General features: G+C 37.9%; 1 protein-coding gene across 1 annotated transcript in view; it reads left to right on the top strand.

Moving 5' to 3' along the window:
- CDHR4 (cadherin related family member 4) overlaps window positions 1-18,985 on the top strand; it is a 764,521-nt gene that overhangs the window by 165,890 nt on the left and 579,646 nt on the right. The window contains exon 5 of the mRNA XM_044078501.1: window positions 3,265-3,356. Within this exon, the coding sequence (XP_043934436.1) occupies window positions 3,265-3,356 (92 nt within the window). The remainder of the gene's footprint in view (window positions 1-3,264; window positions 3,357-18,985) is intronic.

Here is an 18,985-nt window from a genome sequence, read left to right on the forward strand (position 1 = left end):
ACTTGGGAGAGGTGTCAGTTATACTATAATTATTCATTCCTTTTTGATTTAGAAAAAGTCTGTCCTCACTTCTCCAGTGAAAGCACACAATCCAATTTAATTTTCAAACACATATTCATTTGATGTATTTTGTTTTTTGTTACACCTTTGAATTTGCGTGCTGCTTTTCATATTACTAATTTTTTAGAAGGATTGTTCCCCCTTATACACTCTCATTTTTCTGAAGCCACATACATGTTCAGGGTTCAGTAGTAGAACAAGTTTAGTGAAATCAAATTATCTTCTATTTTCTTGCCAGTTGGAATGATAACTGGGTATGGTTTTATAATTGTTTTTATTGACAGTTTTGAAGACATATGGCTATATTTATATTGTGATTATTCATTCCTTCTTGATTCAGAACCTCCTTTGTCCAATAAAAGCAATAAATCCAGGTTAATACATTTTCAAATGCATATTAATTTTCTGTATGTTATAGACTTCTGTATTTGCTTTCTGCTTTTGCCTTTACTACATTTTAGGAGGATTTTTCCACTCATACTCCACCCCTTTTTGCAAAACGGCATGGATAAAAGCGACTTTTTCGCCTTTTTTAGTCACTGAACTATCATTTGAAGTAAAAATTGAAAATACCACTACGAGGCATTTTACTACATTTCATTAAAAGAATTGTTAAAACATAGTGGTTATTTGTTTTTATTCGATTACTTTGCTTAATTTTTTTGAGATTTTTTTTATTAATTATGATCTGATGAAGGGTTTTAACCCGAAAGCGCTTGTCAGTGGATATTCATTTTGTTGGAGTTTCTTACCAGTTTTGGATACAACTTTTTGTGTATTTTAATAAAGCAGTGGAACATCCAGCGGAGTCTCACCTTTTCTTTCATTGTACTTTTTATTAATTACAATGTTCTGAGCTCAGACCAGATACAGTGACAGAAGTGCATTTTGTGATTGGTTGGGATATATATCATATATGGAACTTTCTGCATTTGTTGCAGGAAGATATTATGGTTTGGTTTACTATAAAAATGTCGACTGGAAAAACATTTTTCCGGTCACAACATCGAAGAAAATAGTAAATGTGAGAATATCCAACTGCACACAATGTTGAATCTGCTGAATGAATTCAGAAAATTTGACATTATCAAACAGAGCACATGACTTCCATATAGGAGCACAATTACGTGAAACTCCTATACTTTACATCACGGTTTTGCAGGCACCTCCTGTGGGGAGGCTGTGCCCCCACACCCCCTGCTAATTACATATTCCAACTCCGAGATCACACTGTAGTAAGGAAAGAGATGAATATCCCACACTGCACTGCATCACTATCTCTGTGCAGTTTTTCGAGTTCATATCAATGAATGCACAGTATCATTCACTGATAGGAATTTTGAACATGGAATGCTCAGCAACAAGGAAATTTGGAATTTTGAACATGGAATGCTCAGCAACAAGGAAATTCGGACATCTGTAATTCATTTTTCTATCTGCGGAGCATCCACGTTCAACATTGTGATAGTAAACCCAGAGGATAACCTTCTTGCGCCATGTATTTATTATATAGTATTATGTAAAACATTTATTTATTTATTTATCTATCCTTTGTTAACCAGGTTAGTCCCATTTGATCAGTGGCCTCTTTACATGAGAGACCTGATGTGGTACCTTATACTACAAGGGGAACTTTAGTCAGGACATCAGGGAATTTCTCTTACTTTTTCTGATAGGTGCTAAGGGACCCTTTAAATCCACCTAAGATAACACCAGTTCATGCAGCTGCGGACTTAGTTTAACACCAGATCCAAAAGATGGCACACTCAGTAGTGCAGCATGCATTTTATGGTGTACTGTAATGTAAGCAAGCCATCTACTAATCCATTTACCAAGTCTGGGAAGACAACCCACATACACCTGCAGCCAAGGTTAGTATGCTACCTGTTGCACAGCTAACACTATACATGTAAAATACTGATGACTTTATTTACTTATTTCAATCCTCAATGATTTGCCAGAAAACCATGATTTTTATGAGAAACAGACAAAAATATGAGGTACAAATCTGGGCATTCTGCGAAAAATTGGTCAGTTGAGATGTATTTGATACAGACTTGTTTTAAGACTATGAACCAATGGTATGCCAATGCCCTTCAACTGGATAAGTTCCTTTCCTGCTAGCTGGGAGGATACTTTATCCTTTTAATGGCTTTTGTATATCTCTTTTTGTATGGGTAATACAGTTCTTTAAATACTTTTGGAAAAGTACTTCAGCATTATAGGGTTTTAAGTTAGTTTTATTCATTCCTTTCAAACTGTTTCTTCTGTAACTGTTGGGTGTAATGTTTATAGTTTCATAGGTTCATAGGTTGGTACAAGGCTATTGGCCCTAGGGCCTATACAAGCCTAGCCATAACAATTCCCTGGCTATTTCTTCCCACACTATTTACTTCCTGGACCCCTGTCTAGCAGGGTGACTGACGTGATCCCGGGGTGAATTTCCTTTCTCCCATCCAGTCGTCAAGGTTCCTTTTGAAGAGGGCCAAAGAGGCGCTCTGCTTGACATGTATGGGAAGTCAGTTCCAGAGTCTGGGGAGTCTCTGGGTCAGGAACCTATCCCTCCAGCATGTTTTGTTTATTGTGATGACAAAGTTTAAATCCCTGGAGCATGTGGCTCTGAGGGACTGGGATTTCTTTAAGTGTAGCATGTCCAACAGCTCTGGGTCTGACATGGCCTTATATGTTATAATGTTGTTTTTTACTTTAGTTTTGGAGAAAGAGGCTTGTTTTATTTATTTTTATGTATTTGTTTTTTAAGATGATTGTAGAAGTGTTCACACTTTTATTTATTTACATTTAATAACATTTAGTAACATTTACATATTTTAGCACTTGGCAAGACAGTGTTTATCATAGTAATTATCATTCTGTGATACACAGCACTAATTTAGGATGAGCTGACAGCATAGGGGCCTAGTGCTTTAAGCAGGTAATAATCTGAATCCTGTAGTCAAAGGTACGAGGTTTGCATCCTGCTGTATGACTCTAAGAAAGTCACTTGACAAAACAGTGCTCCAGGGTTATCCCTGAAAGTGATAATTATATGCATTGGGCTAACCAGGTAAAGAGATGTATAAAATTAAAAAAAAACAATGTTACTGAAAACAGACACATATTCAATAAACATAAAGGTATAAATATGCGCGTATACATATGTGAGAAAGTTGTAAATATACATTCCATTTATTTTGTTCATTTTAGGTGTTACTGTCCAGGTGAGAGAGGACATATCACCTGGAACGTCCATATATGTGGTTCTCGCCTCAGATCCAGATCACAACTCTGTGCTGCAGGTAGGTTACCTGAAAACTGCAATGCAAAGCCTAGGACTGATACAATAATAAAATTAAATAAATATTGTAAGTATACACTAATCACCTAATAGGATTATGTTAAAATTGCAAATGAGAGTAGATCACACATTTCTCTCCTTCTTAGCAAAAAATTGTAAAAAAAAGCTTACTTCAGAATATCAAATTATGAGAAAATATTCATTTTAAACATCACCACAGGCTGTATTTATTAAGGCACAGGTTAATAGTGCCAAATAGTATGGTTATTTTTCGGGTAGCACTCTTTGCAAGCATCTTTCAAATGATTTTGAATGTATACCACATGAAAACCTGTTAAGGAAATTGTACAATGATGCTTTGCAGAAGCCTGTAAAGTTATGTATACATTTTATATGGAATTTGCTTCCATAAGTTTTCCATTGGTATTTCAGAATAAGATAAAATAATTAAATAAATAAAACAGTACATGATGAAAAGATACAGTCCAGCTATGTTTATTAAATCATTTTTATGCTTAGCAAAATAATATAATTTTATCATATTGATAAAAAATAGGGAAATAACTTGCAAACATGCCATCCTTAAGATATTTCTATACTAAATTACTTTTCTTTGGGAATGATAACATTAATAACTGTTATATTAGACATTGTAAGTATACCTTCTTAGTCTATATGCTTTTTTCTTGAAGCAGGCATTGACCAGCAGTTTGTTTCCTGATAATATCATATGCAAATATGATATTATCCACAAAGAGTTGATGGAATTATTTAATAAATGTGGTTTGGATATTTTAAAGTTGATTATTAAGGAGAATAACAGGAATTTAGAGAACTTGCAAAAAGAAATTGATGACTTGAATGTATTTATTAAGGAGGACCTCATTTTTGGGATAAGGGAAGAAAAAGAAAAGTATTTTAAGGTAAGAAACGAAATTGATGATAAATGTAAAGCCCTAATAGATAGGAAAATGGAAAAACTAAAACGGGATATACAAGATTATGAAAATAATGTTAGTTATCCGAAGCCTTCACATTTATGCAATAACAAAAAAACACATAGGCAGGGATATGGTCCTACACAGGATCAAGTGAGAGAACGATGGAGTGAATATGCTTACAATAATGAATTTCCCCCACTAGAAAGAGAATATACGTTGCCCGTTCTACAGGAACGTCATGAAGGAAATTTTCAAATGAGAGGGGGGAGAAGGGGAAGGGGGAGATATTAACTATATATTCCCCGGACCTAGATGTAGATAGAACTAGACAAGAAATTGTAGTGGAAGGATGTAAAAACACATTAAATGGCTTTACTATATACAATTTTAGTAATGTCTCCCTGGAAAAGGAACATTTTAGTTTGGTAGAAAAGGGTTTTAAATTAATTCCATATGTTAAAGGTGATTTGGCTTCAACTCTCCTTGATATTAAACTTTTTCTAAGGAAAATCAATATGGAAATGTTATACTATAAAGAGGGTAAAAGTAACATGAAGGGTGATAATCAAGTTTTAACAAAGAAATCTATATTTAATCTCCCTATTCATCCTCAATTGAAAAATTTAGAAGGTGTAATAGAAAAAGAGGTTAGGAAAATACAAAAGAGAACAGGATTTAAAATGAGCCTTAGTGAGGAAGAAAATAAGATTCTGGAAGAATTGAAATCTAATTACAACGTAAGAATAATGAAACCAGACAAGGGTGGAGGGGTTGTTATTATGGATCTTATTTTTTATGAAGGGAAAATGAATCAGATACTTAGAGATGAAAACAAATATTCTGTCGTTTCTAAAAATGAAATAAATTTGGCTTATAAAAGAATAGATATGGAATTAGAGGATATGATAAATGAAGGTACCATAGATGGTAAAATGTTTTCTTATTTGAAGGTCGAAAAGCCAAAAATACCTGTAATATTTGGGATCCCTAGGATCCACAGATATAATGGACCCCCAACCGAGGCCAATTGTCTCGGCAGATGGTTCAAAAACCTTACCTTTAGCGAAATATGTGGATATAAAAACTAAACATATATGGGTGGGTAAAAAAGTTATACTAAAAGATTCTTGGGATCTACTAAAGGAAATTACACCAGATTTATATACTGAAAACTTATTGTTTGTCACAATAGACATTGTGGACCTTTTTTCCTCCATACCTTATGTATCAGGTATGAAAATGTTTGAAGATGAAGTGTTTCACAATAAAAATTTAACTCATAGAGAAAAGGTGGTTTGCACAGGTTTGAAGGAAATGGTCTTGAAAAATAATTTGTTGCTTTTTAATGGGGAATTTTTTCAACAAATACAAGGAGTGGCCATGGGTGCGGCCTGTGCACCTACCTACGCAAACCTGGTATTAGCTAACTGGAAAGAAACATATGTTCTTAACTCAATTTTTAATACCTGTTGGAGTCTCTGTAGGAGATTTTTAGATGATATAGTGATTTTTTGGACAGGGGGTAGAGAAATATTCAAAGAATTCATGAATTATATTAATGGGACTACTGATTTCCTAAGGTTTACGCATAAAATTTCTGATAATACAGTACAGTTTTTGGATTTAGAACTATATAAACTGGATAAATTATTTTGAAACTAAAGTATATAGGAAGCCCACTTACTGTAATTCATATTTGCATTATAACAGTGCACACCCCTCACATTGTAAGAAAAATATTGCGAAAGGGCAATTTGTGAGGGGTTCTCGTATGACTAGTAATTCTGATGATTTTATTATGGAGTGTGACCTATTGGAAAGAATGTTTTTAGAGAGGGGATACCCCATGGATTTTATTAAAAATATAAGATCTGAAGTAGAAAAAGGCAGATTAGATAGATATAAACCTATTTTAGGGGTGAATGAAGTTAATGAAAATTATGAGGTAGGAACAAAATGAATGAATATTAATGAGGAATACCAACAAGCCCTTATTTTGGAATATAATGCACTGAATAACAATACTAGAGCAACATTCCAGAAAGAATGGGAGAGATTTACCTGCTTTACAGACCTGGAGGGTTTTCCCAAAAATACACCTAAGGTGTTTTTAGAAATTCTAGTAGTATTAAGAACATTTTAGAAAGTAAGAGGGATTATAGCAAAATTGGTAAATTAAGTAACAGAAGAATAACTGGTACCTACAAATGTGGGAAGTGTAACCAGTGTGAATATATTATTAATGAAAGAAAAATCTATCTAGATAGTAGAGAAAGATGGTTATTTAGTAGAGGTTTTTTTTAATTGTGAATCTAGAGGTTTAGTATATCTTGCCACGTGTAAAAAATGTAACTCCTTTTATGTGGGCAAAACGGAGAGAACCCAAAAGAGAAGAATCTATGAGCATATCTACGACATAACAAAAGGGAAAGAAACAAATGCCTTGTATAAACATTCCAAGACATGTGAGGGTTATAAGTTTTATTTTTTTGTTTTAGAACAAATTAAAAGTGACATCAGGGGTGGCCCTTGGGAGGATACAATAGGATACAAGGAATTATGGTGGCAAGTAACTTTGGAAGCAAATAAAACCCCAGGTTTAAATGAATATGTATCCATACTTCCACTTCTGAAGTTGAGAGCAGCTAAATTATGAAAGTTTCAATGAAGAAGATGTAATATTTAAAAGGAACAGAAGGTGGCACTGTAGGATTAGGAATTTGTTTTTTAAATAGATGGATTTATATGTTTTTTTTAACAACATAATTTATTTTTTATCAACTTATTTATATTCATTATGGAATTTTATTTATGAGATCATGATACTGATATAATATGGAATAGTAATTTATACATATTTTGTTTTAAATAATATGACAAAATCCTAGTGGAAATGAAGTAAGATCGATTAATAATTATGAGCCCAAGTGAAACATGATTAGTTTATTTAAAATGAAATTAATGTTTTCTATTGGTTGGTGGTTTTAATGAATTGTATAAAAGTGACTGATTATTGTAAATTTAACATCTGATGAAGTCCAGTGGTTAGGACGAAAATGCATGTGGATTTAAGGCGTTTATGATAGTGCTTTTACGGTTGTACTTCAATAAAATTTTGGCCTGACGATTCATTTTACTCTCCGAGCGTAATTGCCCTCCTTGTGGTTTATTTGGTATTTTGTGGAGAGATTTCCGCTTTTTTTTGGTTTTTATCATATGCAAATACATATAAAGCTCTTTCAGTTTTTTTTGTTGTTACTATTTGAAGGTAGTATTTTTTGCTGGTAGGTAGAACATTTAGTTCACATTCAAAGAAGCAATCGCACTTATGAACACTACTGATCATGACATAGTGATTTGTTTGACATATATTAACTAGATTTGTGAACAAATTATTAAGATGGCTCTGGTGAGACGGCTGAGGCATGCAATGTAATTTTGGCCGATCAGTCCGTAAAACAATAAGTACTGATATCAAATGTACATACCTATGGCAGTAAAAAATACACCTCACTCACAAGCATGTGCACACACATATGTGAATGCTTGTGCATGCATGAACACATGCAGATGTGCAGATGTACATACAAACACATGCAGATGTACATGCACACACGCAGATGTACGCACACACACGCGCATACACACACACAGACACATGCAGATGTACACACACACACACACACACACACACATGCATACTTAAACTCACATTCACACACACAAACACAGACACATGCAGATGTATACACACACACACACACACACACACACACAAAACAGACACATGCAGATGTACACACACACACACACACACACACACACACACACACACACACGCACACACAAAGACACATGCAGATGTACGCACACACACACACACACACAAACACACACACTTGCACTCACACACACAAACACAGACACATGCAGATGTACACACGCACGCAAACACAAAGCTATGTTTCATGTGTGTAGGATGACATTTGCATATCCCAACACTGAGTTCACAGTTACCACTGGAAAAATAAGCCCTCCCTTTCCCCAGTGCCAAGTGCATATTCATGAAAAGGATATAGAGTGATCTACAGTGAATCATACAATTACCAGTCTTTTAATTTCATTTCAAACAGAAATGGAAATGACAATAAAGGTGATTAAAATATGAGCAATGTGATACTGAGAAGTTGAGGGAGTGATTATATGCTATTGCATTATACCATTTACGTTGGGCATGGGGGATTGCATTGTGGTTATCCTTACTGAAATGTAAAATCTTTTACCGAAACTCCATATGCTGTATGTATAGTTCCTTAACACAATATGGTTGCATGCAGGCATTTACTATATGAGCAGAATGTCATATCTTGTTGGTGTAAATTACTTTAAAACAGAAATCCAAACATGAAAATCCAAGGCTATATGGTTTGTCCAAGTGTTTCTTCTAACATGACTTTCTTTGAACAGTTATTTATTTGTCTGTTTGATTCTTTGTTTATTTCTTGCAAATGTCTTTATTTCCATTTTGTATCCTGGTTGTGCTTAAACATTTTCCTTCACTTGTTTATCTTATGTGACAATTCTATAGTCAAAATGTTTCTTACTATCATTATTCCGGTTCCAGAGTAACTTTGTTCCTTTCTCCCTTTTGCTCTTTCTCTTTGTTTTACATCACCCTCCGTTCCCTAAAAGACTGTAGGGTTATAATAGTTAATGACTCACATTGCAGTCTGCTGTGATCAGATGAATCCATTCAATAGTATCTGATCTGGTTAACAATTTTTTATCACTTAAACCCCTGCAATGTTTTGGGCAAAGTTCTTTACTATCTGCATCTTATATATTAATAACAATTAACTCCACACTGTAAAACCTTCATAAACATAAAGAAACTTGCCAGTAAGAGTGAGCATGTTATAAATTAATAAAAATTAACTTCACACTGTAAAACCTTCTTAAACATAAAGAAAGTTGCCAGTAAGAGTGAGCATCGTGTAAATTAATAAAAATTAACTCCACACTGTAAAACCTTCATAAACATAAAGAAACTTGCCAGTAAGAGTGAGCATCGTATAAATTAATAAAAATTAACTTCACACTGTAAAACCTTCAGAAACATAAAGAAACTTGCCAGTAAGAGTGACAATGATTAAATGGGCTTCGAAAGTAGCTTGCTATAAATAAAAACAATATATATATATATATATATATATATATATATATATATATATATATATGGTTCTACCTGAGATAGTCGACAGCGGAGAACACCGACAAGTGAATCGCGAGCGCCAGAAGATCGACAATGCAGAAGACCGACGCGACGGATGAAAACACCGACGCCGAGGATGCCGACATGGGAAAAGGCTGTGTAAGTATGCGGTAGTGACGGACGTTAGGGTGCGAGTAAGGTAAGTGTGGATATTGACGGTCTGTGGGGATAGGAGTGGGTTAAGTGAGTTAGGGTCAGTGCGCGGGTTAGGTAAGTGTCGTAGTGAAAGTTTTTAGGTTAGGGGTTAAGTGAGTTAGGGTTAGGCTGGTTAGGTAAGTGTGCGTAGTGAAAGTCTTTGGGTTAGGGGGTTAAGTGAGTTAGGGTTAGGGCGCGGGTTAGGTAAGTGTCGGTAGTGAAAGTCTTGGGTTAGGCGGGTTAAGTGAGTTAGGGTTAGGGTGCGGTTAGCTGAGTGTGCGATAGTGACGGACCTTAGGGTTAGGGTTTGGGTTAGGGTTGTAGATAGTTGTGTATGTGAGGTTTAGTGTGGGTTTGTAAGGATTTTGGTGTGCTTGTGTTGTGTGTGTGGTTTTGGACAGGGGATGTGTTTTGTTTGTTGATTGTTGTTATTGTGGTGTGTGCAGTGTATGAGGTTTCGTGTTTGTGTACCGTTGGTTATTTCGTTGTCGGGCATGTGAGGTTTCGTGTTTATGCACTGTCGATTATGTGGTGTCGGTGATTGCGTTGTCGGTGTTCTGCAGTTTCGGTTATGTCAGGTAGAACCATATATATATATATATATATATATATATATATTTAAAACATTCCTTTCCACCACAGCAAATGTTCCATTTAATGACATTATTTTTAGCTATAACTGAGTCTCCAGGTAAGATTTCATTTTAGCCATTATATTCTGACCGTTTTATTGAGTTGCCACTGAAGACAAAACCAAAGCAAATGGACAAAATAACTACACCAGCTTAGAGAGAGTACAACTTTAATAAACTTTAAAAAACACTTACCCTATGTGTTTTTAAAGTTTATTAAAGTTGGACCCTCTCTAAGCCGGTGCGGTTATTTTGTCCATTTTATTGAGCTATTCATTTAGAATGTAATTAATTCCACTCCATACAATCTATCTAATTCTGTTATCTACTATTGTTTTGTTGACATTTTTTTTTATCATCTTCAAAGACCACATTTATTTCTGTATTATGTACTTCAGTCTAAAACTACAACACGGGCCAATAATAAACACCTTCTTTCCTTCTTTATGGATAGCAACATCAAACAAATGCTTAGTCCAAATAAAATCACTTTAGTTTGCAGATCTAGGAGACTCTGTCTGATACCCTCCATGTGGGATGAATAAAGATGTCTTGTTAAAGTTTCAAGAAGTTTATGCCATTGAGTAGTTAGATGGATGATTGTTCTTGTTCTAATGAAGAAACCCATCCAATGCTTTAGGCAGGGGTCTTTAGATGAACAACAACACTCATCCACCTACCACGTGTGACGTGAAAAGAACATGCTGTAGTAGTAGTACTACAATAGAGGGGGAGAGGTGGGAGGAGCATGCAGCAGCAGTACCACAGCCAGGGCAGAAGTGAGAGGAGCCTGCAGCAGCAGTACCACAGCAGAGGCAGAGGTGGGAGGAGCATGCAGCAGCAGTACCACAGCAGAGGTAGAGGTGGGAGGAGCATGCAGCAGCAGTACCACAGCAGAGGCAGAGGTGGGAGGAGCATGCAGCAGCAGTACCACAGCAGAGATAGAGGTGGCAGGAGCATGCAGCAGCAGTACCACAGCAGAGGCAGAGGTGGGAGGAGCATGCAGCAGCAGTACCACAGCAGAGGCAGAGGTGGGAGGAGCATGCAGCAGTACCACAGCCAAGACAGAGGTGGGAAGAGCATGCAGCAGCAGTACCACAGCAGAGGTGGGAGGAGCATGCAGCAACAATACTACAGCAGAGGCAGAGGTGGGAAGAGCATGCAGTAGCAATACTACAGCAGAGGAAGTGGTGGAAGGAGATGCAACAGCAGTACCACCACTGAGGGAGAGATGTTGAGGAACATGTGGCAGCAGTACCACAGCCAAGGCAGAGGTGGGAGGAGCCTGCAGCAGCAGTACCACAGCCAAAGCAGAGGTGGGAGGAGCATGCAGCAGCAGTACCACAGCAGAGGCAGAGGTGGGAGGAGCATGCAGCAGCAGTACCACAGCAGAGGCAGAGGTGGGAGGAGCATGCAGCAGCAGTACCACCACTGAGGGAGAGATGTTGAGGAACATGTGGCAGCAGTACCATAGCCAAGGCAGAGGTGGGATGAGCATGGAGCAGCAGTACCGCAGCCAAGGCAGAGGTGGGATGAGCATGAAGTAGCAGTACTACAGCAAAGGCAGAGGTGGGATGACCATGGAGCAGCAGTACCACAGCAGAGGGAAAGGCATGGAAGAAATGTGCACCAGCTACACTACTTCTGAGACAGAGGCAGGCATAATATGTTGAAGCACTGACCAAGAGGTATGTGTGGTTCACTGTCATGAACAATGACAAAGACAAAACCAAACAAAATAATGCATACATTGTCACACCCAGGGTTTGTAGTTAGTTTATGGATGGGCCATGCTGTGCATCAGACATCACATTAGCCAAACATGCAAGGGGGTTATGGATCACAATCATCATCTTATGGACAGGTGCAAAACTATGACAGGGGATAGGTCATGGGAGGTGAACACACTGGACTCATCATACGCTGGGAGGCTGTTGGGAGGCATGCATCACATCCTCTAGTGGTAAAGTCAAACTGTCATGACATGATTGTGGGCAGTGTCCACTGTACTGACTTGTGCTGTTAGAGCTTGATGTGGTCTATTGTAAGGAAAGGATAGAAGTACAGGACCTTAAGTTTTAACACTGATAGGGCATACTGACTGCCAACATTGATGGACATAGTTGCCAACAAAGTGATAACAGACCATAAATGGAGGGAGCAAGCTGTGCGCCCACATGTGACAGTTATGTTGTATCACTAACAGTCTTTTTAGTTTAACATGAAAAAGTCTTTATCTAACCTGCATGTATCTGGACATCCCCTACAGGCATGGAAGGAGTGGCCTCTAGCAGCAGACCAGAGGGAGATTGCAGTGTCTCTTAGAATCAATTATGGAGACTAAATTTGCCATCAAGAACCTCTGAAGTATTATCTGCTCCCGTTCCTACATACTCCATGCTAGGTGTTCATTTGCTGCACATAGTCTTAGAGTCCACAGAGCATGCTCACCATCATTCCCCCAGTAATGTGGGTAGTAGCAGATTATGACTGGATCACTGACCTGCATATCCACTGATTAATGTTAAATGTCATAGCCATGTCAGGGATAGTCTAAGTCATGGTTACACCTAACCCTCCTTTATCTGCTCCTTATGGTGGGTATGTGTACCACAGAAGCTGTGCACATTTCAAATGCTGTGTTTGCTGGGGGCACAGAGTGGAGCCTGTGAAGGACTCTTAGATAAATGATGTCCATCATGACCTGGTGAGGATGTGTGTTCAGCCTGTAGTGCTACAGATGACTGAGGGTGACCTTTCTCCTTGTAGAGTTGCAGACAATGTCGCTGTGTCATCACGCCATGCCACTTGCATGTTACCATCACTGTTAGCCAGAGATGCCCTGCTGATATCAACTCTCTGCTACCCTGTTGTAATGGATCCTCCACTATTGCAATGCATGAAAGCAGGAACACACATAACAAAATCATCTACCCACACATGTATGCCATTATAGCTCTCTTTGGCATGTACAGTACTACACATTAAAGTAACTATAATTTACATTGATCTTCATACCTTGTCACACCGATGATTGCAGTTGCAGGCCAAAGGGGCCTGGAAAGGCAGATATACAGGTGTACTATGGCTTGTCCTTCCCTTCACATGCAGTGGAATGTACTATATTATACTGTAATGGGTATCACTTACCTGGTGCATCCCTAACTGACACACAGGTGGTTACTGCCAGCTCAGTTCCCACATCCAAGTCACTCCCAGGTAAGAAGGACTATACCCAAAGTCTGGTAAGTCACACCAAATCCTACTCAATCTGAATGAGATGGTTAATGCTGGTGGTCTACAACCTGTGGTTGATCTGTCTGTTGCAATGTCCCATGTTTTTTGTCTTTGCATGGAGTATCATATCAGTAACCCTTCATTAAGCCTGTTAAGGACCTTCTATAGTGACCCTTAGCATTCACATCCTGTATCAGTCAATGCCACATCTGATCCTGATAATGCTTGTGTATGGCAGACATCTGGTACTTTTTTTGTCATAGACAGTGACATTTCCAGCCATTACCTCCCTTAGATGGCCAAGCTGTTACTTGAACACTTACTGGCAAATTATGTCAGTCATTGGGTATACAGGGAATACTGCAGGATGTCCATAGTTATGACGACAGCCTACTTCATGCACCCTTTCAGCTGCTGCAACTAGAGCTATGCACTACCTCTTCCCCAGTTCTATCCTTTACTCTGGCCATGTCCTTCCCCAGCCATTTATGTACCCATTTATAAGTTGCAGTTGGTGTTATGAGCAAGCCTCCTGTCCCACAATTATTTACTGTAGTCATGACTGAACATGTGACCCTGGAACCTCACCTCCCCCTCATTTATAAGGTTTTCATTATAAACAGTTGTCCACCCACTCCCCCCACAAAACCACAGGCAGTTGGTGCAAGGTCTTGCCAGTGTCCTGGTTTCCTAGTTATATGTGCATCACAACATCTACCTTAGTTTTACTGATATGTAACACAGGGTTGGTTATTCATGTTAAGGTACTTAGCCAGGCAGAACTTCTGCCTTAAATCTGTAAATCCTTCCTTAAGAATGTAAAGCTGTAATTTCACTGAATCTTTACTTAACTTCCTCTATTTCATAATTGTGCAGTAATGACCATGACATGGCTTATAGAACTGTGTAACTGGCAGGTCTTAGTCATTGAGCCATCAGGGGGAATAACCAGCCCATAACATCAACCACCCATGCAAGTGATGCATGAGTTTGTTGCCCTTGGGGTTAGATGGGCATGCAACTGTGCTATAACACTACCCTATCCCCATCCTGGTATCGTCCCTCCCTTATATGTCCTTCCTGATTCCTTGTTCAATGTCCAATCCTCTCCATCATGACTGTGTCCATCTACGGTCCTCCCAACTTTTTTAGCTTCTACCTCCTCTGTCTGTCTGAGTTTGTGTTTTATGTTTGTGTGTTTGCCTCTGCAACCTGCCTTTCTTCATCTGTTCCATAGACATCCTTTCCTTACTAACTTCTTCATGTCCACTTATTTTCTACATGCAGAATAGGGGCTAGTTCACTAAAAAAACTTCCATCCCTCACCTTCCATACCTTAGGGATACCCTTGTATAAACATGGTGGGATACTGTATAAAGAAGATTCCCTCTAACTGCTGTTCTCCATTTTTATGCTATCTTATTCACCCAAGCTCCTCTCCATTTATATGTAGACTGTGCGCACACACACACACACACACACACACACACACACACACACACACACACACACACACACACACACACACACACACACACACACACACACACACACACACACACACACACACACACACACACACACACACACACACACACACACACACACACACTCACACACACACACACACACACACACACACACACTCACACACACACACACACACACACACACACACACACACACACACACACACACGGATCTAACTGGTGGCAACTATGTTGCCTTTCTTGTGATGGATGGTCACAAGCTGCAGACATGTGATGCTAAATTGCATACAACAGTGCACATTAATTTGGTCATGCTAGCCTGCCTTCCTTGTGATATTCATCGTGTTGGTCACGCACCATGCTGTACTGGTGATCCTGCTTTTAAGCACTGTAGGACCCCTTTCCCTATCAGCACTGGACTCCTCATTAATTATGTAATCCTTTCTCATGCTAGCACTGTTATTCTGTGTCTACTACTACATTTTTGATCAGTTGTGACTCTTCATCTAGTAGACCTTCAAAAAGGAGTACATCTCAGATGTGTGGCATTAGTCTCTGAATCCAAGCCTGTATCTTACTGTGGCACCTGTCTTGTCCCACTGAAGACAGCTTTATTATTACTGCAATCAAATGCAAAAGTACTGATGCATGTGGACATTAATTCAAAAGGCAGCCTATAAAGGCAGCCTATACTATGTGTGAGTTAACCTATAAAGGCAGCCTATACTATGTGTGAGTTAACCTATAAAGGCAGCCTATACTATGTGTGAGTTAACCTATAAAGGCAGCCTATACTATGTGTGAGTTAACCTATAAAGGCAGCCTATACTATGTGTGAGTTAACCTATAAAGGCAGCCTATACTATGTGTGAGTTAACCTATAAAGGCAGCCTATACTATGTGTGAGTTAACCTATAAAGGCAGCCTATACTATGTGTGAGTTAACCTATAAAGGCAGCCTATACTATGTGTGAGTTAACCTATAAAGGCAGCCTATACTATGTGTGAGTTAACCTATAAAGGCAGCCTATACTATGTGTGAGTTAACCTATAAAGGCAGCCTATACTATGTGTGAGTTAACCTATAAAGGCAGCCTATACTAAGTGTGAGTTAACCTATAAAGGCAGCCTATACTATGTGTGAGTCAAAGCATTGATTTTTATGAATGTTATATTTTAGTATTCACTGTAGAAGTAAAACAAACTAGCATGACCACTATTTAACTTTGGTGAATGTTTTTCACTACCTCTATGGTTAAACATGAGAAGAGGCTTAAAGCTTGAAAACTCCATGTCCTAATGACACGGAACTATTAGCTTAAATGAGAGTTTACATAGAATCAGACTAATATTCATTTCAGCCTTCTTATAACTCTAAGAATGTATAAAATACAAGGAAACATAAACATAAATGGGGGGGGGGGCAACAGCCAAAATCCATTTTATAGACTACTGGTTCTTGCACTTCTAATCCTTTCACCACAGATAAAAGTTCATCCAACACTTCATTTTCCCATATCATTAGGTACTATTCGTAAAAATTAATATTCTCAGAATTTTTATAATGCAACGCCTTTAGTCCCTATTAGAAGGAGCACAGTGCACAAAAAAAAAATTGGAAAAATAAACATGTGACAACTATTTTACTTCAATGATAAATGTCAAAATAGATTATTCTCACGAAAATACTGATGCAGTGATTAATATTTCAAATACGCTCCTAAAGGAAAACAAAACATTACTGATGAAGGAAAGTTTAAATTACATTCCATTCTGATGTGAATGCAATAGCATCCATTTTGTAGAAAACATAGTTGGAATCTATGGTTTGTTGACAAAGAATATGTTAATTATGAGGATAATTTGTTTAAATTTAAAAAACAGTAAATGCCAGCCTCCCTATATTTTCACACTAGGGTTATTGCAAAGCAGGCTAATTTGTAGCATATTCAAGGTTCAGTGTTTTGGAACTTTGGTTATAATCTTATTGTTGGTTAAAAGAAGTCATTAAAAGTCACAGGTTAAGAAGTTGGTTATAAATCACCAAGACAGGGGACATGGAGTGGTGGCTTCAGAAGATAATGCCCATGAAGTTGAAGCGTCCATTCTTAAATGAAGTTGCTTTTTATTTAAAGCTTCATACAAGCTTGTCATCATGTTTAAGTACATTGTAAATACATTTTGCAGTTCTTACTCTCAGTGTTTCTACTTATGACTAAAAGTACACAAATCTGTGGTTTCAATACTCTCATCTCTGACGTCCAATAGTTTCAGGATAGGAATTGTAAAATAACCCCTGTCATCTTTTAAAAGTGCAATTGAAACTCCCTCAACTCTTCATAACAGTAAAACTGCATGAAACTATGGCAAATGTAGCTGATTATGGATCGATTTGAGTGTTTCCGTATCTGATGACATTTTGTATGTACACTCAGAAGTGAACAAACAACAACCTATGCACACACATATATTTATATTATTTTATTATAATCACTGTACATAAAATCATCATGCATTGTATTATTAAATATTAATAAGCTAATATATATGCTCAGACACCAAAATGGAGCGAAGAAAAAATGTGAATAAACTGTAATAAGAAAAAGAAATAAAAGGGCTGCATAGTGGTGAGGACTGCAGTGGGAGTGACAGATCCGTTTAAGGTGGAGGTGGGATTACATCAAGGATCAGCTCTAAGACCTTTCTTATTTGCAGTGGTGATGGACAGGTAGACAGATGAGATCTGACAGTAGGCCCAGTGGACTATGATGTTTGCAGATGACATTGTGATATGCAGTGAGAGTAGGGACCAGGTTGAGGAGACCCTGGAGAGGTGGAGATATGCATAGAGAGGAGAGGAATGAAGGTCAGCAGGGCTAAGACAGAATATATGTGTGTAAATGAGAGGGAGGGTAGAGGAATGGTGAGGATGCAGGGAGTAGAGTTGGTAAAGGTGGACAAGTTTAAGTACTTGGGATCAACAGTTCAGAGTAATGGGGAATGTAGAAGAGAGGTGAAGAGAGTACAGGCAGGGTGGAATGGGTGGAGAAGAGTGTCAGGAGTGATTTGTGACAGACGGGTACCAGTAAGAGTGAAAGGGAAGGTCTACAAGAGAGTAGTGAGACCAGCTATGTTATATGGGTTGGAGACAGTGGCACTGACAAAAAGGCAGGAGTCAGAGCTGGATGTGGCAGAGTTAAAGATGTTAAGATTTGCACTCGGTGTGACTAGGATGGACAGGATTAGGAATCAGTATATTAGAGGGTCAGCTCATGTTGGACAGTTTGGAGACAAAGCAAGAGAGACGAGATTGCATTGGTTTGGACATGTGCTGAGGAGGGATGATGGGTATATTGGGAAGGTAAGAAGGTAAGAGGAAAAGAGGAAGGCCTAAGATAAGGTTTATGGATGTGGTGAGAGAGGACATGCAGGCGGTTGGTGTGACAGAGCAAGATGCAGACGATAGGAAGAAATGGAAAGAGATGATCCGCTGTGGCGACCCCTAACGGGAAAAGCTGAAAGATGATGATGATGACCTATAAATAAAAAATGTAAAATATCTTCATTGCAAATGATTTATTTTTACAGGAATGTAAAATATCTTCATTGCAAAAAATTAATTTTTACAGGTTATTAAATGTCAATGACGCATGTCATTAAATTTATTAAAGTAATAACATATTCATATATGTTTGCTAACAATCATCCAGTGGAAGCACAGGCAATGGCTTAGATTTTTCTGTGCAAATAAATATGTTTTAGTTATCACAGATGACAAAATGATCTTAGAATTCAACTACTTTTGTAGACCAGTCAGTATAACAAATAATAATAATACCTTTGGTTCATAGGATATGTTTGTACCATATGTCAGTCTGATTAAATGATTAGTTTTTGCCCATTACTGATAAAACTTGGAAAAT

The sequence above is a fragment of the Protopterus annectens genome, chromosome 7.part1 (assembly GCF_019279795.1).
Source record: "Protopterus annectens isolate FY-2018-M chromosome 7.part1, PAN1.0, whole genome shotgun sequence".
NCBI classification, from domain to species: domain Eukaryota; kingdom Metazoa; phylum Chordata; order Ceratodontiformes; family Protopteridae; genus Protopterus; species Protopterus annectens.